The sequence below is a fragment of the Sciurus carolinensis genome, chromosome X, assembly GCF_902686445.1.
Source record: "Sciurus carolinensis chromosome X, mSciCar1.2, whole genome shotgun sequence".
In the NCBI taxonomy this organism is placed as follows: domain Eukaryota; kingdom Metazoa; phylum Chordata; class Mammalia; order Rodentia; family Sciuridae; genus Sciurus; species Sciurus carolinensis.
The window spans coordinates 36,119,511-36,141,545 of NC_062232.1; the positions used below are offsets into that span (position 1 = coordinate 36,119,511).

General features: G+C 37.8%; 1 protein-coding gene across 1 annotated transcript in view; it reads left to right on the forward strand.

Annotated features, from left to right (window-relative positions):
• The window catches only part of Maoa (monoamine oxidase A), a 70,191-nt gene extending 50,617 nt beyond the window's left edge, over positions 1-19,574 (forward strand). Inside the window, 11 exon segments of the mRNA XM_047536890.1 lie at positions 692-711; positions 714-832; positions 2,807-2,956; positions 3,238-3,397; positions 4,262-4,358; positions 8,768-8,816; positions 12,627-12,689; positions 13,929-14,026; positions 15,905-16,016; positions 16,901-16,963; positions 17,139-19,574. Of these exon segments, the coding sequence (XP_047392846.1) occupies positions 692-711; positions 714-832; positions 2,807-2,956; positions 3,238-3,397; positions 4,262-4,358; positions 8,768-8,816; positions 12,627-12,689; positions 13,929-14,026; positions 15,905-16,016; positions 16,901-16,963; positions 17,139-17,285 (1,078 nt within the window). The 3' untranslated portion in view covers positions 17,286-19,574.
• The last annotated feature ends 2,461 nt before the right edge of the window (positions 19,575-22,035 follow it).

Here is a 22,035-nt window from a genome sequence, read left to right on the forward strand (position 1 = left end):
CATTGACCCTTAGACACAACCATGCTTAGCATATTTGGAGCTAACCCAAAATTAATTAGTTAATTAATTAATTTCTTCTTCCTCCTTCTCTTCTTCATCTTTGCTTTAATTTTTTTTTTTCGGGGATACGCAGTACTGACGGGATTGAATCAGAGGCTTGTGCATATTAGACAAGTGCTTTACCACTAGCTATATCCCCATCCTTTTTGATACAGTATCTTGCTAAGTTTATGAGGCTGGTCTCAGACCTTCAATCTTTTTGTGTCAGCCTCGGGAGTAGCTGAGATTATAGGCTCCATAATTTCTTAACAGAGGGAGAAAACTTATCTTCCCCAAGACTAAAATGCATCCCTTTGGAACTTGAGCCTATGGGGATTTTTGTTTTCCTCCAAAAGCAATGGAAATACTTGCTAAACATACTACATTGCATTTTTTTTTATGATACTGGGGCTGAACTCAAGGGTGTTTTACCACTGAGTTGCATTCCCAACACTTTAAATATTTTATTTAATTTTGAGGCAGTATCTCACTAAGTTGCCAAGGCTCACCCTGAGCTTTCAATTCACCTGCCTCAGCTTCCTGAGTAGCTAGGATTATAGGCATGCACCACCACACCTGGTTCTACTTGCAATTTGAAAACATGTGCTCCTATGAATCATGTACATATTGTCCTCTCTTGTTCTGTGAACAGGACTGCAAGGCAGTTTGCTTCTCTTTTGTGAATATCAATGTGACCTCTGAGCCCCATGAGGTATCTGCCCTGTGGTTCTTGTGGTATGTGAAACAATGTGGTGGAACAACTCGGATATTCTCAGTCACCAATGGAGGCCAGGTACGGCATGCCTGTTCCAAAATTGTAACTGTATTTGTAATTTTGCCCTCATCCAGCACAATGTCATAATAATTGATTTAGTATTTCCAATCATGAATAATTAGTAGTGTAAAATGATCTCAAAAAACATGTCTGAAAAAAATTTCTCCTTTCCTTTTTCTATTCCTGAAAAGAAGTTCATAGGTAAAGAATGTTCCGTTTTGAATTAATTCTGTCCTGGGAATTACATTCTTTCCTTTTGGAGGTAGGAAAAATTAAACAAGTTAATATAGGAGAAGTTAAAAACTAAAATAAATTAGTTTCAAAAAGTTTTAGTACTTGTAAAATTATTGTACTGAAGCCATCTCTATTCTAAATATAAGGCTTTGTTCCATTTTTTCATAGTTACTTATTTATATTAACTGTTATATAATGGAAACGACTGTTCTAATTAACACAGTGATTTATGACCATTCTTTCCATAGTAAATTCTACAGTTTGGATTCCAAATTTTTGCTGTTCCATTTGTATTTGCCCAGTTTCCATACCACTTCCATTACTGATGAGTGAACTCATTTGATTCATTGACTGTACACATAGCAACCTGGTAGCAAAGCCAGAATTCTAGTTCCCTAGTTCTTCAGACTCTGAGATTCTTTACATCAAAGCTCCACATTCAAAGAGAATGAGTATCTCTTTTCTAGGATTGTAATGCCTGGGAGGGAAGAGGTTTAATTAGTAGCAGTTTATTTCTAATTATTCTCTGTTCTTTGAGTACCAGAATTCTGAGTGCATTTTACAAGGTGTAAAGTCTTTCTCCCTCAAGTGAACTATTTTTCTTAGATCATCAGAAGTTCCCAAGTTATTCTTGTGACACTGAGAGTTATTGCTCATTGGACACTTAGTTTTGGCAAATGCAGCACTGTTGCATTTTAAGTGTCTTTAATTATAGGCAGAAACCCCACATTAACTCTTCTTAACCTATATTTTACTTTGTGAGGTAGCTTTATGATACATGTTATTTGTATCATTCATTCAGAAAAGTCAGGATATTTCTAGATAAACCCTATAGGACTTTATGTAATGTACAGTTCAGATTATGAATCTCAAGTCATTATCATGAAACCTTCCTAAAGAACTTATGTTTACCCTTTTACAATGTAATTAATATAGAGTGGTAGATAGTGAACAAGATTGAAATAGTTTGTGATCTTTACTATACTAAAATTCAAAGCAACTCTTGGAAAACATAGGTCAGATTATAGATTAAATGGTACCTATTTCTTGAGGAAGGACAAGTTATGAATTTAGGTTTGAACCACTATGGGGATACTTTTACAAAGAACTTTAGTGATACCATAAAATAATAGTCAGTTATAAAAGTTAAAAAAATTACTGTGTGACTATTCATGATTGAGGTACTTAACTGTCAACTGTGGACTCTGCCTCAGTATACTGACATGTGTTTTTAGCCATCCAAAGAAAATTCTACAATAAGCTAACAATATTCCACTGGTTCTTAGAAATGCACCCACTGGGACAAGCACAGTTCCTTCCCCTTCCCAGGGATCCTTCCATGCTCCACTCTCTTGGTCTGAAGCCCACAGACTTGCCATTTCCATTCAATCAGGGCAGTATTGGCATAGGGGAACATTTTTTTCTGATGTGTAATTTTATATACTAGTAATAGCTTTTCAGTGCTGGGAACTGTACAGAGGATAACTGTACAGAGAATCCAATTTATTTTGTATGTTGTCACTGCTCAATGTTATTCAAAATGTTAAAGATGATATATCACACCATCTGCAAATACTATGATTGTGTTTGAGGTGATATTTTGCCTTTGCCTCTATCCTAATGGTTCTTCCAATACGTAAGTATTCTGAGAGTGGAGGTCTGACTGTGACTTTCTGGAAGTTTCCTAATCAGTGGCAATAAGATTTCCCTCCATTAGGCTTTTACAACATCTCCTTTCCTGCCTACCTCTGCCTATAGGAACGGAAATTTGTAGGAGGATCTGGTCAAGTGAGTGAGAAGATAATGGAACTCCTTGGGGACCGGGTAAAACTGAGCCATCCTGTCACCTATATTGACCAGTCTGGTGCCAACATCACCATAGAGACACTGAATCATGAACGCTATGAGGTAATTTAGTTAAAAGGAGTCTATAGTAAATATGCCTTGTGTCTTCTACAACTTCTAACCAAATATAATCAAAACTGTGGTATAATTAATGCTGGTGTGTTTCTGCCTCCTTTCCCAATTTGCCAGCTTGGTTGGTTGACCCACCTTGCTCTGTTTTGTTGCATCGAATTGTCTAATTTTGCATGTTGTCACTGCTCAGTATCATTCAGAATATTAAAGATGTTTCACACCCCTCTGCAAAAACTCGTGTTTGAAGTGATATTTGCATATGTGTGCTTTAGTGCAGATATGTAATTAGTGCCATCCCTCCGACCCTGACTGCTAAAATCCACTTCAGACCAGAGCTTCCATCAGAGAGAAATCAGTTAATTCAGCGTCTTCCAATGGGGGCTATCATTAAGTGCATGATGTATTACAAGGAAGCCTTCTGGAAGAAAAAGGGTAGGCTGCTCTTATTCATGTTTAAACTGTAGTAAGTGAAGGGAACCACATTATTTTGGTAATATTGAACATAAGGCACTGAGCAGAAAAAGATAAATGTTTTCAGTTTGGTAGAGAAAGGATCAGAACTCTGTCAATTTCTTCACAGTGCCCGGCAACACAACATGACCTCAAGAGCTCTTGTTGGCAACGGGAGGGAAAAGATGGCCCACAATGAGAACACCAGTTGGGGGAGCCACCTTTGCCCTGGCTCCTGGTACTTGTCCTGCCACTTATTCTTCTTTAGCAAAGAGAGGCCAGGGGGTTCTGTGGAAAAGGTTATGTTTGAAGTTGGATATTCCTAGGCTTCAGTTACTTACTAGCATCAGTCTCTAAGCATAAAATGGTAAAAATACATACTGTTCTGGTACTGTGATAATTAAATGAGACAGAATCAGGGACTTAGAAAACTCTCCAGATATTGTGCCTACTGTTGATTAGCTTTCTGCTCATACTCACAGGATGTCTTCTCACAACTTCTTCCAGGGTTGATAGAGATAATTCCCTTTAATATATAGACCCCCCCCCCCCCCATCTTTTCTAGCATTCAGGGCCATCTTACCATTTTTCCCATGCATTGCCCATAAGCCCTTTATGTAAAGGGTCCTTTTCTGTAAGGTTGAATAGATATCCTTGTATAGTCAGTGTGTGTATTTAACAGGAAATAACTTCTAGGGTGGGGCAAAAAACAATAGTTTTAAGATTTGCTTTCCTCTTAGCAAAATAATTTATATATAACATATATATATATGTATTATATATATGTATGTGCCTCTAATGTGGGTTGATCTTAATCTCTTATTGATTGATTTTCTCCTGGATAAGATTACTGTGGCTGCATGATCATTGAAGATGAAGAAGCTCCAATTTCCATAACTCTAGATGACACCAAACCAGATGGAACACTGCCTGCCATCATGGGGTAAGTTAGGACTAGGTGTTCTTTATTTTTCAAATTGTGTTGGTGTAGATGCTGGCAAGTATATTGTTTTGGAATCAAATTCAAGCAATGATAAATAACCCAACAAAAATATATCATGTTTCCATGTGTTCAGATAATCATAGTAATGTTTTGCATGTGGCACAAGAACACTGAGAGACTACTAAAATTGATACCATTTTGAACTTATGCCTATACATGTCTTTCTCTTATAAAACCTTCAGGTTAAGGATGGAGTAGACAAAGCAGCTAGACAGGTAGAATGGTAGCCAACCTTGCCTACATGCAGAATATCCACAATCATTCTGGAAAGACAACTGCTTTACCCCATAAAGTCTTCCAAATACAGCGTTTCTGGGCTTTATCCTTTTATTCATTCCAAACACCTGCTACAAAACTATTGTTAAGCTTTTCCCTGAGATACTAAATAGCTGGATGATCCAGAGGAATAGTTCACAGTGGAGCCAGGCTTGAGTGAATGGCATAGCACTTTTTTCTGCTTGGTCACTCTGCTTCACCTCTGGTACTTCCCTTACCCTTGGAAGTGCATGGATGGTGCAGGGTGTAATTCTCTACATAAAAGAGGACAGCTGTGTGCACATTTGGAGGAGGGGGAAGAGCTCTTCTCTTCTGGACCACCTGCCTGTTTGCAACTAGGGGTCCAAAGAAGGAAGTAGGATCTCCTCAAAGGAAACACTAAGGAGGACCACAGGCTCCTGATTACCTACCCTTTGGCCCTCTAAAAAACTATACTAATAAAAACTTCATTATTCTATCTCACAAAATAAAAGAACACAGCTTTAGTAGCAGTAAAGTGACTTTTAGACATGACCCAGTGGTTTCTCACTTTGCTTCTGGGAAATGCATGCCTCCTGCCTGAAAGGAGATATGAGCTCATGCACATCACATCATTTTTAGAAAAATCACAAAGTCAAAATGAGCAGACTAATGTCCCATAGGACGTGGAAGGCAGGCTGTGCTACTGGGCTGCTAACAAGGCAATTTTGGAATCACTTCCCTGTTTGTTAAATTTTAAAAAATAGCACCAGACTCCCTGAGAAAGGCAGATACTTACAACATAATGATCATAAGAACAGCACATCCTCTTCATCACCTAACCCCATTGAGTAAGAAAGGGTACAGTTATTTTGGCAGTTTAATATTCACTTCTCTAGACCAAAGGAAAGCAGAAGGTTGGTAGACAGGTTTCAGGAGAATATCAGTTGTAGACTAATCCAATTATGGATGGAAGAACATTGATATTCTTCTTGTCCTGGGAATTAGATTTACTGACATGTGCCTTACTGGGTTAGCTTCAGCTGTATTACTGAGACATGTGCAGCAGGACACTTCCAGATGTTATGGGGTTATTTAGGCAGTTCCTGAAGAGTAATATTCTAATCTGTATTTATTTATTTACTTACTTATTGATTTTATTTATTTTATTGACAAAAGATTCTACATATAGGGTATAATGTGATATTTCAATACATGTCTGCATTGTGGGATTATCAAATCAGAATAATTAACATTTCATCACCTCATAATTATCATTTCTTTGTGGTAAGAACATTTAAAATCCTCTTTCAATTATTTTAAAATATACATTATTATTAGTAGTAGTAGTAATGAAGCTTAAACCCAGGGTGCTTTACCACTGAATTTTACTCCCAGCCCTTTTTATTTTTTATTTCAAGACAGGGTCCAAGTTGCCAAGGCTGGCCTTGAACTTGCCATCCTCCTGCCTCAGTCTCTCAAATCACTGGGATTACAGGAATATGCCATTATGCCCACTACAATACATTATTATTGACTGTAGTGACCCTACTATACAGAACTTATTCCTCCAGTCTAACTGCAACTTTGTATCCATGGGAGACCAGAATACATCTCCCTAACATGTGAAGGGCCATTGAGCTGAAGACAATTAAGATACAAGGGAGCTCTCTGCCTTTCCTGTTTGCCTAAAAGCAAGGCAGAGATTTACAAAAACAAAAGGTCTTTGTGTCCTCACCCTATAGTTAGGCATAAATTCTTCACTGGAAACAACCCTTAATCAACTCAGAGACAGAGACAGAGAAATCTACAAGCATACTTTACTCCTGTTAGTGTCTTCCCATATGTTGACCTTCCCATGGAAGCTTTCCTTTCTCTCTAAAATGTATTGTTCTTTGTTAGATATACTTATATAAGCCAGACTTATACCACTACATTGACCCATGTCATGTGTACTTCACAGTTAATAAAGTTGCTTGTCTTTCTCTTGTTAATCTATCTTTTGTTACATAAGTCTGTTCCAACTATGAATTTATGAGGTTGAGGAGAAATTGTCTATTCTCTTTTATGCCTGTTGACCAGCTTCTCCCATCTTATCAGGACAGTTACTCCACCCAGCACTTTGTTCTTGATAACGAAAGCCTTGAAGATATATTGCCTCCACCCTGCTCTTTGCACTTGGCCAGGAAAACCTCATAGACAGAGGTGATAATTACACAACACTGTTTGTAATAACTGTCACCTTTTGGAAAGCGGAAAACAACCTTGTACTTTAGAACTGTGGAATGCCCTCAACACAAAAATAGCATGCATGATTTCCATGATAAGGTACCAGTGAAAGTTGAAGAAATTTGTCCATAGTTAGATAAAAGAGATTATTTCATTTCATGACTTGAGATTTTGACAGAAATAGTCAGCACTAATTGCCTTTTGGGAAAGGGACTATATAAAACACATGTGATGAGTTGACTACAGAGGTTTTTGGATAAGTCATTTAACCTTTCATTATATATCAGTGGTTTTCTTTTAAATATTGGATAGGCCTAAACTTACTGATTCTTTCATAACCTAAAATTTAACTAAACTCTTTACTAGTGAGTCATAACTTAAGGTGTGAAATCAAGCAACATTATGAGTATAATCTCATAAAATTCAATGGTTTAAATGTCTTAAATAATCCATAGCTTCTTCAGAAATAATATACTTTGGGTTAACATACTTTGTGTTTTTGCTTCCCAGAATGATCTCAAATAACAGCCCTAAAGTAATCGCCAATTCAATTGAGGAACAGTTTAACTTGTGGGTAGTGCCCAGAGGAAATATGGTTTTCAACTCTAATCTACTCATCTTTTTGGTCTGGAACCAAAGAAATATAATTTAAAAAGTTTTTTGTATTTTTTTGCAGTGCTAAGGATCTCCCATGTGCTAGGCAAGCTCTGTGTCACTAAGCTACATCTCCAGTCCTGTAAAATCATTTTCAGATGGAGAAATAATTTCATTGCTTTATGGCTCATTTGGATTTGTGTATGTGTGTGGTTCCTGGGATCAAACCCAGGGCCTTGTGTATGCTATGCATGAATTCTTCCACTGAGCTACATCCACAGCCTTCATTTGGGTTTTTGAAATCTTTCTAGTAATAGTATAACTAAGAATTTCATGTCACAATTCAATTCTTTAAAATATACATATAATTAGTAATATTGGTATAATAGAATCTGTTGATTAAAGGGAAGCAGATTACATCTGAGTGTAACTGAGTTCTTTATTGGGGGACTGTTTTAGATCAGTTCCCAGGAATTCATCTTGGAAATAAAATTTGGGTACAGGAGTTTATTGGGAAGTGCCCTAGCAGTTACTACCTATGGGGAAAGGGAAGGAATTGGGATCAGGCCAAGAAAGAAGTTGGGTTCCAGTATTGTCTCAACAAACACCTCATCATTCTCATGGAAAACTCTGGAGCTAGGATGGTCCTACAGAGTTGTCCTGAACTGAGATGAGGGATTGGGCAATAAAGATTTCATCAATCTTATGGAAAATCCTGGAGTTGAGATGGACCTTCAGAGTTGTCCTGAACCTGAGGGGATAGCCTTGTTACCCACCCCATCCTGGAGCTGGCCATTGAAGAAGGGCAGAAACTTGACTGAGGCAGTTCTCTCCTGCTGAGTATAATTGCTGGTGAAGGTTTCTGCTGTGGGCTAAGGTTACCAAGTACAAGTCCTGAAGAGGGAACCTGAGGTGTCCACCATGGCATCCACTACAGACACATATTAATATTTGTTTGTCCAGATTTTATCAAGTATTTGACCAAAGCAATGCCAGTATAATCATTTAGTGCAACATTATTTCATCCAACCTCTGATTTCCTACTGTATACCAAGTACTGTGTTAAATTTTACAAGCAAAATATTGAGTAGGAAGTGACCTTTCATTTAGGAGCTCAGCCTAGCAGGGTTTTGAACTCAGAGGGTGACTGAAGACAACATGGTGTTTGCTCTAGTATAGGAGGGTCTGGGAGAGTTCATTAATACTAAGTAGGTAGCAGTAATATAAGACTTAAGAAGGGGCAATGCATAAAAGACTGCAACCTGATATTTAAGTGTGCCTTCTCTCTCCAGCTTCATCCTTGCCCGGAAAGCTGATCGACTTGCTAAGCTCCACAAAGAATAAGGTAAAGAATTTATATCTGCATTTTAGTCAACTTTTTTTTTTTCACTGCTGTGACTAAAGGACCCAACAAAAACAATTATAGAGGAGGAAACATTTATTTGAGGGCTCATAGTTTTAGAGGTCTTAGTTCATAGGAGGCCATTTCCATTCCTTGGGCTTGAGGTGAGACTGATCATCATGTCACAAGAGTGTGGCAGAGTGAAGCAGCTCACATGGTGATCAGGAAGCAGAGAGAGAGAGAGAGAGAGAGAGAGAGAGAGAGACTCCAGACACAAAATATATACCCCATAACCACGCCCCCAATGACCCACCTCCTCACTTCCTTCAGCTACACCCTACCAGCCTTCAGTTACCACTCAGTTAATCCCATTAGGGATTACTTCACTGATTGGGTTCAGTTATAATACAATCATTTCTCCTCCAAACCTTCTTGCATTTTCTCACACATGAGCTTTGGGGGCCACCTCACATCCAAACTATAACCTGAAAAATAGATAAAAGGCAAGTTTTAAATTGTTTTCATTGCACTAATAATAGTAGAATTTCACAAGTATTCTCAACCCCAACAAATCAACCTTTCAGTATTTTACTATGTTCCTTTGCCCATATGAGTATATTTAACTCAATTTTACACATTTGTATTCATTTACAGTGGTTGAGAGGTAGAGTTTTCCTGTAAAATGGATAGAGAAAAATCATAAAAAATATAAGCTAGACAAAGCCCTTGTGACTTAATCACATCCCTAAAAGCCCCCACCTCTTAATCCCATCACCTTGGGAGTTAAGTTCCAACATACATGAAATTTTGGAGAACATATACATTCAAATCATAGCAGCTAACTTGTGACAGAAAGAGCAGATAACACATATTCTTTTTCATTACAGCATACTGAGCTTGACATTTTCTTTTGGATTTCCTGCTTTCCCTCCTTATTATTAATAAAATAAATACCAGCCTGGAGGTAGACATTTGGTTATGATTTTACACAGTGACTGAACTTCTCAAAAGTTCTTGTAAGGCAAAAACCTACTGAATATATCATTGACAAGAGCAGTGGCTCCCAGAACTGACTGCATCAAAATCTTCCAAAGGATGTTTGGAAAATATATTTTTCTGAGGCCTATAGATTATGATTTGGTAGGTTCAAGGTACAAGGAGCCTGAGTATTTGTATTTTTAACAAGCTTTTCAGGTGATTGAGTATCCAGATTTAGAAACCAGTGGGTAAATTCAACTACAAGATAATTTGCATGGTGACTTATTTGGGCCTTCATTTGAAATATATTCTATTGATTTCAGAGCCAAACTAAATAAATGCATTGTTCCATGCTGGGTTGTAGCCCAGTGCTAGAGCATATGCCCTGCATGTGCAAAGACCTGGGTTTTATCTCCAGCACTGAAAAGGGGAAAAAAATTCATTGTTGCAATATCCTTGTATTACATATATCCCCCAATGGAATTCTAATGGGAATATGGGAAGAGAACAATAATTTCCTGTTGTGTTTTTGTGAACCTGTCCTTGGATCATCTAATAACACATGTAATAATACTTGTTAAATGGCTGTATTTCTACTATAACTGGTTTTATCATTCATGGTTTAAAAATTAACTAAAATGGAGTTTAGGTTTCACTCTGCTTTAATAAAGATTTTATTTTGTGTCCAGAAAATAAGTTAAGCATCATTAAGCATTTTAGAATACTGACTGTTAATATCCTTGTTTTAAATTGACTCAAAATATCTGAATTTTGCTTTTAACACTCTTCTGTGGTAGATAAGAATCAGTCATCTCTTCATAGAGTTGGGGAGAGGGCCCCACTCTAGGCTGAGCATGGACTTTAGTTCACCACATATTTGTTGTGCATCTACTATGAGCAGGATGCTCAGAAGTGTAGAGTCTCACCCTGCCATTAATTAGCTGAACAATACTGAATAAGTCTCAGCAGCTCACTGAGTGTCAGCTTCCTCATCTCTGAAATGAATAGCATAGATTAGACAGAGAGACGGGTGGATAGTAGCCTTGAGACTTCTTATCTTTATGATTTCTGATGTGTGAGCAGCCCCTTGAAGGAAACCAAACTTTTCCTGACTTCCCTGGAATTTAAATATCTACCTCATGTTGTATGACATCATGTCAGTAGTGACATTTGCCTTGTCCTTAAAACCTTCCATAGGAAAAGAGCATACCAAGCATCATTTATAATTCCATCACTTCCTCCTGACTTAATCCTCTATACCTATGAGATGGATGTTCTGAGAGTTGTATAAGTGGTATGTGAGGCTTTAGGGGTAGATTCATAAGTTTACATTGCTTCCCAGATTATTTAGAGAAATTGGGAGCATGTTTTAAGAATATTTTCTTTTTTGGGGGGTGGGGGGGTAGCCAGGGAATGAACTCAGGGGCGCTTGACTACTGAGCCACATCTACAGCCCTATTTTGTATTTTATTTAGAGACAGGGTCTCACTGAATTGTTTAGTGCCTTGCTGTTGCTGAGGCTGGCTTTGAACTCTCGATCCTCCTGCCTCAGCCTCCCAAATATTTTCTAATGTAATTGGCAAGATAAAATAGTATTTTTAAAATCTGTTCCTTTTGTTACCAGTAACCTTGACCTCCTCCTCCTGCTGCATATTTTTGGCCATTCATCTTGCCAGGTTTTTTTATTGGTTCTTTTAGTTATACATTTTTTATGCTTATCTTACAGATTTGAATTTAACTTTTTGCCCCATTTTTAATGAATATTTTCCATTTGTTTGTTAGTCTTTTAAAAAGATTTTAGGGACATTTTCACATGTTTGAACTATTAAAAGTAAAAAGGGGATTACAAAAAGTATATAACTAGGGCTGAGATTGTGGCTCTGGTTGAGCACTTGCCTTGCATGTGTGAGGCACTGGGTTTGATTTTCAGCACTGCATATAAATAAATGAATAAAATAAAGGTCCATCAAAAACTAAAAAAAATTTTAAATGTAACTGGTTCAGTATGAACCTATTCAACCAAATCCTGAAATAGAACCATTAATTTCTAAAATTGGTGAGTTTAATAATTAGACCTTTAAAATTTTTTTTCAACAGGAGTAGTGAGTTTAAAATGATTTTTTTTTTCTTTAAGACAAATTTAGGTAAATATAACTACTGATTTTCAGCTATAATACATACCATATTCTATACTGTTCATTTATGTAATGAATTATGAGGGTAATCAAAGATTTTTGAGGTAACATCACATAGTGTATTGTGTTCATCCCCAGATGCCCTTTGGAGAACAGTATCCTAGTCCACAGACCATTCTATCCAAGTGACAGATTACTAAACTGAAATGACTTTAAGCCTCTCTCAGAATAGCATATCTAATGCTTAAAATATTAAATCTGTTTTATATGTTTTAGATATTTATAACACAATAATAGGAGAATTAAAGGACTTGCTATCATATGAACTACATATTTAAAATAGGATCTTTCTATAATTATGTATATTCCAGGAAAGTTATTTAGAATTAATTCCTAAGAATATTTAATCTTATTTTCCTCATTTTATCTCAGGTATTATAGTAGATAGTAAAAGAGGCAAAAATGTAAAAAAGAAGAAACATTCTGTTGACTCTTCAAATCAAATGACTATTGAGGCAGAGAAAGTTAATCTGAGTACAGAGATTCACTGAAATGTTTGCTTTGTGTAGTTATAGAAGGCCATTGAGTTTCATTTTTTTGTAATAAATCCGGTTCATTGGTGAGTGTCCTGGACCTCACCATATTTACTCTGTACCCATCAGTTATTACTTCCTTAACAACCTTTTGGCTCTTTTTTATAGGAAAAGGAAAATCTGTGAACTGTATGCCAAAGTGCTGGGATCTGAAGAAGCATTACAAGTAAGAAACCCCCCAGGTTTAGCCCCTAGCAGGCTCTGCTTGCTCACTGGAACTGGTAAAGCAAAGCAGATTCTGGATTCCTGACAGTCTTATGAAGAGAGTTAAGAAGAGGTATCCTTAACTTGAAGGATGAACTTTGGCAGTTAAAAAAAAGTAACCATTAAAAAGTGGTGTCACATGCATGGAATTTCAAAACTGTGGTTCCCTTGTGCAGTTTAAATGTTTGCTGAATAACTAATAACCAGTTGTGATCAGAGCCTGGAGTGGCAGGATATATGTTAAGAATCGGTGAGATTGGTTCTCAGAACAGAGGTTCTGCCCTCATGTCAGTCAGTATCAACTGCCAGATGTGAAATAAAATCCCAAATATGCCGCATCTGTTGGTGAATACGTAGTAGTATATACATGACAGAACAGACTTAATCTAGACTCTCTGCTAGGGTCAAAGTCATAATAATTTAGTTTTTCATGTGGTGACTCAGTTTACAACTCATTTAGAAACTTCAGTCGTTTTAATCCACTATTAGAAATAATCAGGAGAAGGAAAGGACTTCCAAAGAACCCACTGATAGCTAACCCCTTTTGATAACCCCTTTTGAGGGATTACCTGTAAATTGTTCAAATAATAAATTTTAAGAGTGTGTTAGGGAATACAGAGAAGATTCTCTCATGCCCCTTTGGAACATTTTCTATCTTAATTGTCCCCTTTTTAGCAAGAATCCCAACATTCAGTTTTCCAACTTAGGGAAGGAATTCTGACCAAATCCTTTCTTATGTACTGTGACTGTCTTCTTCTTCCTCCCCCTTTTTTGCAGCAGAAACACCTGGGTAGAAAAGGAAGTGAAGTCCGTTGTTTTAGAGACTCCAGAGATTGTAGCAGATCTTTCCACAAGTTGATCATTGATGGAATTTTCTAAAGACTTAGCTTGAAATTCTTCAGCATCTGCATAAAGATGCTGTCCCAGATGTTGAGATACTTTGTCTCCCCTAGATGAGAGTTTGAAAAAAATCATAATGTCCATGTTTTGCTACTTGACACCTCACAAAAGGCCATTACTTGGTAATATCATGTTTCCCCTTCAAGAAGTTACAAAACAATGTTTCGTCTTTTTATTTCTTTTTTTTTTCTTTTTTTTCTTGTGAAATTTTTGATAAAGTAAAGCACATAAGAGCCTTCATTGTGACTTATAGCATTTCAGCTTTTTTTTCTCTTTGGAATCTTTTCCCTACTAACTGCAGCCAGTGCATTATGAAGAGAAGAACTGGTGTGAGGAACAGTACTCTGGAGGCTGCTACACTGCCTACTTCCCCCCTGGGATCATGACTCAATATGGAAGGTACTGCCCAAGCACTACACCAATTATTACAAGACCTGCACCACATTTAACAGAAGGAGTGTTCAATGAGAATTCTAGAAATAGGTGTCATTCCTATTTCTAATGTCCTAGATAGATAGTTTGTATCTTTCTGCATGTCCCCAGAAAAGAAGGACATCAGCAAATAGAACAATAGAGCACAGGGAAGAACTTCAGGTGTCAGCAGTACCTTTTTTTCTGTTTGAGCTTTTTTGCTTTGTTTTTGAAACAGGGTCACCCTAAGTTGCACAGGCTGGCCTCAAACTTGCAATCCTTTGCCCCAGTCTCTGAGTAATTGGGATTAGTCAGCAGTACTTTGAGAATGAAGCAAATTGCACTGCCCTTCAAGGGGCTGTCTTGAGTTCTGATTGACATTTAGTCTCATACAACCACTCTAAGTTCCTTGGTGCCAGTCTATACAGAAGGACTTTTGATGCATTAATCCAATATATGTGTCTGGTCAACAGAGGACTGTTACATGTTTTTCTTCAGTGGGGATAAATCCTTGCTGTATACAGCTGAATGGTGAGGAAATGAGATTCACCATGGCAGGGGTGGGGGATGCAGTGATCCACCTTGACTTTAGAAGCCCCTTGCCCCATAGAAGCCATTATTGCTATGTGTCTTAGGCATAGCGCCCAAGGTCACTAGTTCAGTTACAAGAGACACCACACTCAAGGAAGCCCACAATGACAGTCTCCTCCAGGTATTTACAGTTCATTCCCAATCCATGGATGCAGTTTACGGTGTAGGAATGGGTAAGGTAGCATATTTCACATAAGCAGTGTCCCCTGGTTACATATGTGGCATTACACCTTCATCTGGTTTCCAGATGACAGAGCTAGAAAGTTAACATAAGGTCATGTTTGTCCACAAGAAAGAAGCATTTGTTAACCCTTTCCTTTTGGAAGCTTGTTTGTCTTTTTCCTCTTGTGGTGCTGAGGATCTAAGCCAGGGCCTCACACATGCTAGGCAAGTGCTCTATCACTGAGCTGCACCCCCAGCCCTATCTTTTTTTAACTGATTCAAACTAACTTTGTTTGTGAGAGCAGGGTTTATAAACTGAATTAATTCTGTAGTGATATAGAAGTGTAGAATATAGGGTCAGGAAGAGATGAAGCACAGGATTCCTGAATTGGAAAAAGTGCCAGTGGGTTGAAGTGAAAGCCTTTGGGGTGGGATGGTGTGTGCAGCTTGAGAGAGTTCATGGAAGTGGCTACAACCCTGAGAAGGCTGGAGGGGTCAGTTGCCCATTCGGTCTAGCCCTTCCCTGGTTCTCTTTGGCAGGACCTCTTTATAAAAGGAGGGCCATTTCCTTGCCCTCAGCTGTTCCCCAGGGAAGTCCAGAGAATTTACAGTGGTTGTAATTTAAACAGACAGACTCATATAATCCCTCATGTCTCTCTGCCACAAATAGTCAATCTCTGACAGTCAATTTCTATCTTCCCACTTGCTGCAGCAGTCCCTCCTAATATACTGAGAGCACCTGCATGACAACTCTGTGGCCATGTGTGATCTCAAAAAGAATGCTCCCTTGGAAAAACAGTATGGGGAGCAGAATGGACCACAAATAGGAAACACACAGCCAAAAAATCCGATTGTGGATTGAATGCATGTTCTCACATTCCAATTCTGGCTGGCTTGAAAATGGTAACATCACCTTCAGGGACTGAAGATCTGACCAGCCTCCTTATGTACAGGTCTAGGAAATAAGGGGTAGCCTTTTGAGGAACCTTTTACCTTGAGCTGTGTTTTGTAAATAATTTGAGTTTCCTTATCTTCTGCAGTGAGGTCCGTCATTGGCTCATTTCCCCTCAGTATCATCCCTGGTAACTTTGTGTGGCCTCTGTTTCTTTGTAGGGTGATTCGCCAGCCAGTAGGCAGGATTTACTTTGCTGGCACGGAAACTGCTACACACTGGAGTGGCTACATGGAAGGAGCTGTTGAAGCTGGGGAACGCGCAGCTAGAGAGGTAAGAGAGGAAACCAAAGTGTTTCACTCCTGAGTCTCAGCAGCATTTTTGGCATCTGGTCTTTCTGGTTCTTCCGTTTAAAAAATTTTGGATGGGATTTATGACATTTTCATGAAGGTGTATATTTGCCCTTTTTTTCCACTGACATATTATAATTATACATATTTGTGGGGTAGTGTGATATTTTGATACAGTGTGCAATGATCAAATTGGGGTAATTAGCATTTCCTTCACATCAGACATTTATCATTTCTTTGGAACATTCAGAATCATTTCATCTAGCTATTTTGAAATGTATAGTAAATTATTAACTATATTCACCCTACTGTGCTATAAAAGACTAGAATTTAGTCCTTCTATATTTTGGTACCTACTATCCATTCTCTCACTATCCCCTCTCTCCTCAACTCCTCTCAGCCTCTGGTGGCCTCTGTATCATTCTCTACTTCTTTTTATATTGGTGTACTGTAATTATACGTAATAGTGGAATTTGTTGTTACATATTCTCTACTTTAAGATAAACTTTTTCAGCTTCTGCATGTGAGTGAGAACTTGTGCTGTTTGGTTTTTTTTGTGTGTGTGTGTGCCTGTGGCTTATATCCCTTAGTATAATGTCCTCTAAGCTCATTCATGTTGTCGCATATGACAGGATTTCATTTTTCTTTAGAGCTGAATAATATTCTATAGTGTGGTGTGTGTGTGTGTGTGTGTGTGTGTGTGTATAACATTTTCTTTGGCCATTCATCTAGTTCTTGACACTAATAGAATATGTATATTCATTTCTCTACCCCTCACTTATGGGGCTTATCTAATAACCAGTAAGAATTCAAATCTGACACATCTATATAACCTGATTTCATAATATCACCGTGACTTTCTTTCAGGTCTTGAATGCTCTGGGGAAGGTGGCTAAGAAAGATATATGGGCACAAGAACCTGAATCTAAGGTAAGTTTGGCTCTTCCATATCCATAGACCAGTCATAAAATTCACATTTCCCTTCTGTTAGCCTCTGATTTCATTACAAATACAACTATCCAGGTATACCCATGCATGATATTACAGATATTTTTTTCTCCTCATTGGAAGAGTTTTCTACTAATGACCTGTGTTCATTATCTAGGATGTTCCATCAGTTGAAATCACCACCACCTTCCTAGAGAGAAACCTGCCTTCCATATCTGGCCTGCTGAAGATCATTGGGATTTCCACCTCAGTAACTGCCCTCTGGATTGTGTTGTACAAATACAAGCTGCTGCCACGGTCATGAATTCCAACCTCTGGCTTGCTGTGTCCTTATTCTCAGTACCATCACCATCACCATCAAAAGGAAAATGTGGAAGAACTAAAGGCTGTATCATTAGACCATTTAAGTGCACTTGATTTAACCCTCCTCAGTTTTGTCTGTCTGTATTAAAGTAAGAACAACCCAAAGAAATACCTAATTAATTTCAGTAAGATCAAGCTCCATCTTGTCTATGTAGACTAATTCATGTTGATTGATAGAATAAAACCTTGTGATTGCTGTCTTAATTTCAAAAAGTTAATGTGCTCATGAGAATTTCTGTGTCCTGTTTGTCTTACTTTTGACAAAAAACATCTGATGATTTTAGAAATAAAGCATTTGACTTTCTGTTAGATATGGAGTAGGTTAAGGCATAGCTTATAACTGTCCTTAGGCACTGGTGAAGTGTTGGTGCAGAACCTAGAGCCTCACAGCTTCCTGGGGTGACTGGCTCCCACATTAGATAAATAAGGAGATAAGCAGGGTGGGGTCACAGACATGTGGTTCCTTCAGACCAGGATGGGGACATCTTGTAGTCTGATGTCCCAGGAATCTCCTGGCCACTTCTAACTTCTGTGAATTTTCTAGACATCTAGCCTTAGCACTAGGTTTTTGTACATTGTTCTCTTTTACATCTTACAGAGGAGAGTGTTTACTGAGTTCAGATGTTTAAATTGATTTATTGTAACTGTACAGCTCCCTAGATGAGCAGAGTAAAATCGTGGCAAGAGGCCTCCCTGACTAGCTCCATGTGAAACCAACTACAATGAGCACCTTCTTTTCCCTTTAGAACATGGTTAGACATCAATTGATCCCTATCAGTGATAGCATACTATACCAATTTTAGGAAAACAGTATTATTTCAGGTGATTCTTTACTGCCTGAAGACCTCCAGGGTCATATATATTTTTCTTTTGTTCTTATGGCCATAGAATTAGACAGATCTATTAACTTACATGTGTCTTCAACATCATTAAATATTAGCATGTCAATTTCTCTCCAGTACTGAAATATACATGAAAAAATCCTTGATTATTATTTATATAGACTGTCAAATACAGAAAGGGCTTTATATAATAACCTCCCTTGCATTAGTTATTAAGTTTTATAACAAACTTGAAATTGAGTGATTTTTACATATGAAGACTGAGTTCTCTATCTTAGGAGCACTGTGGGCCCAAAACAGTGCCCACTTCTTATCTTTCCCATTTTAAAGATGTCAGGTTTTTAAAAAAAAACCCTCCCAAACATTTCAACCATAAAATACTTCTTGTTAAAATATAAATATATTTTTATTTAAGAAAAATTAAAGATTGCCTGAGGAATTCATCCAAGTTTATTACACCATTAACTTGATCTTAAATGCAAACATTTCTGGATCCTGATGTGAGGACTTAAGGTCTTCCAAAGTTTTGCCTATCCTAAGAGCAAAGAACTGGATTTTTCTGCTACGCTTTATCTTACAATTCAAAAGCATTTTTTGCTAATGTAAAAGTTTCATTAATGTCTTGGATATACTGTAGTTCATAAGGAAATGCTGCATATTATATCAAATAACAGTGAGAAATCACATCCCTAATCTCTTGCAGTTGTTTCTATTCACTTACTGATTAACTCAGTCCTGACACACCTTGAAAAAACTTCTGAACCAGCAACAGTTTTCACAGTAATCAGATTGTTAACATATTGAAATCTTGCATGTGGAAGGCCTCCTAAGTGTACAGTTTACCCTCTTCTTCCACAGTTTAGAAAACCAATTAATTTATCCTAATCACATCAACCCTGTTAAGCTACAGATTGGGTATTAAATTGAATGCCAGTCCAGATGTGCCTAAACATGAAAGAGGAGCTGAGAATACCTACCATATATGAGCACACCCAGCACATAAATACCATAGATCTTTGCTCCAAACCAGAGAAACAAAAGTCAGTTTAAGAGGTTGATACAGAGCTTGGCTCCATTAAGGGGATGCAGTTCTGAAGGCTGAGTTGACCTCACTCCATAGATAGGTCAAGAATTAGATTTAAGAAGTTCATCTGTTTGTCACGGTTAACTGTTAAATAAGGTGTCATACTCCACTAAAGAAAAAAATATTGAGGGATTGTGAACTATGTCTTATTTGATTGTGAACTTGGTGTATAATGTTCCATGTTTAAAGTTTGTTCCAGTGCTACATGTGGGAGTATGCATATGTGTGTAATTTGCCATTGAAGTAAGATTTTGCCTGTAAGGTACTGTTTTATTTGTGAATAAAGTGCACTACCCCCCTGATTCAGACCTGCCTCCTGTATTTGTTTGATAAGACCTGTTTAGAAGGTTTGGTGGCCTCTCACAGCAGGATGTCACAATGATGTGTTGCCCATGGAGGACAGACTTAAATAACTAAAAAGAACAATTTTTAAAAAAAATTAATTGAAAGTACAGTTTAAAAAAAACTACTTGGTATTGAGACTGCAGATTCACAACATTGGGTTTGACTCATGTGGTATTGAGGTTGTCTGGGACCTGATTAAATGCTGGAATACTGTAGTCTACCCAACTGGACCGCAGGTATGGATTCTGAAGCAAGCATTCTCACCTAATAGCTTATGATACCCTGAGCAAATCACTTTGGTTCTCTGCCTCAATCTCTTCATTTAAGAAAGGGTGAGTTGCTTATGTGTTTGTTTTTTTTTTTTTATTTGTCTTATTTTGTTTGTTTCTTTGTGTGGTACTGGGGATTAAACCCAGTAGTGCTTTACCACTGAGCTACATCTACAGCCCTTTTTATTTTGTATAAAGGTCTTGTTGAATTGCTTAGTCTGGTCTTGAATTTGCAGTCCTCCTGCCTCAGCCTCCTGTGCCACTGTGCCTGGCCCTAGATGGCTTCTAAGGATTCTTTTCATGGCAGTATTAATGTGATTTGTGTATTTGGTTGTTTGTACTAGTTCTAGTTTTACTTGTTTGTATGGCAGGGGCAAGACATTCAGCCTTTGCAAATCTCGGTTGACTCCTTTTCTTAGATTGGATTCCCTGGAAACAGACTGTGTATGCAACTGCTCCTCCCACCTCATCTTCCTCAGTAGCTTGGGCTACCAGCACATGCCACCACACCTGGGTGCGTTATTCTTTAAATGAAGAAAAATATCAGGATTAGAGGAACCAAGGAAATGATTCAATTTCTTCCTCAATAAAGCAGCCCCATCTACCCATTACTAACAAAGATCAACAAGGAAAATATGCATTTACTATCCAAAACAACAGTCCAAAATCCAATGTCTTCAGGAGTCAGACAACTAAAATGAACAGCAACAAACAGGAAGCATTAGGAAATGATGAGGACTATGACTGACCAAGGAATCAGTTGCCCCACTGGAAGGCATTACTATTCAAATTCCTTTAAGTGATTACTGACCAATCAAAACACATTTAAAGGCTTGCTTGTCTTGCATATCCAAATTGTCCTCAAGTACCTGATAAATAAATATAAAATTGAGTTTTGTATCACTTGAATGACAAATTCTTTTCAGATGCCTTTGATTTTCCAAGAAATGAGTATCTACACTGGCAACCATTTTATGAAACTAATTGGAGTAAGAGAGACCTGGTTTAGAAGGGCAAAGATGGGAAAACAAAATCAGTGGAAAAAAATCCTCTTAGACAAGCCCTCAAGAAATATCCCTTCCCCCAGTTCATATCTCCTGCTATGTCAATGTCATGATTAACAAGGGCAGTGCTAGATTTTATTGGGGAAAAAACCCTCAAAATTAGATACAAATCACCACTCTTTTGTCAACATTTCTTCTGTGCTATGATATAATTCCCATAAGTGGGACATCAACATTGGGTTAACTTTCTAAAACTATACTCTTTGCTTTCCCCCAAAGTGGTCATTAAAATACAAGACATGTCACATGTCCAAAAGAAGCTGACTGAGTAATCGAAGAAGATGAAAACAAAGGAAGGTACTAGGTAATAGCAACAGTTGTTCTCCTTGATCAGAGCTCAGGACTTTGTTCCCCTCTATGAACAGGCCATTTTCTTCAGAGTTCAAAGGTAAAGGAAGAGGCAGCTGGTATAGACTATAGTCAGGTTTCTGAAGGTAGCTTTTGGAGGCCTCATGTAAAAAAAGTGACTTGAGGGAACTTGCCATTGCTTCAATGTGGGCCATTGAACCTTCTAGAAGATCTCCATTAATGCACTTGTGATCAATTGATTGAAGGCTATTATTTATTTACACTTCTTTATAATCACCTCATTGGGAACCAGGCTTTCCTGTTAATAGACTTCAGATATGTTCCATGAACCACTGAGGTCCATTGATGAAATGGAGTAGGGTGGAGTGGTGTGGGTGTTTTCTGTCAGTGGGGGAACAAGGAAAGAGGAGGAGAATGTGGTGGTTGGTTTAAGGGCCACAGAGTGGGACACTAATGAGAATTTTGGTGGGTTGATACCACCAAGGAAAAAAGGGTACCTTTTAACTTTGTGTCACTTAGTATTTATGTGCCCATAGCCAGCTACTCTGTAGCTCAGAGTAGCCTTATAGAGTTCATGGTAAAAGTGAGATAATGCAACTAAGGCTTAGTACAGCAATCACTCAGTAAATATCAGCTATCATCCATAGGACTTTTAGAATGGAAGCAGACAAAAAGCACTTTCTAAATTCAAGCAAGTTACAACCTTGAGTTTCTTACAATCAATCAACATATACCTATTGAGCACTTAACTATGTGCTCAGTAGGTACCATGTGTGAT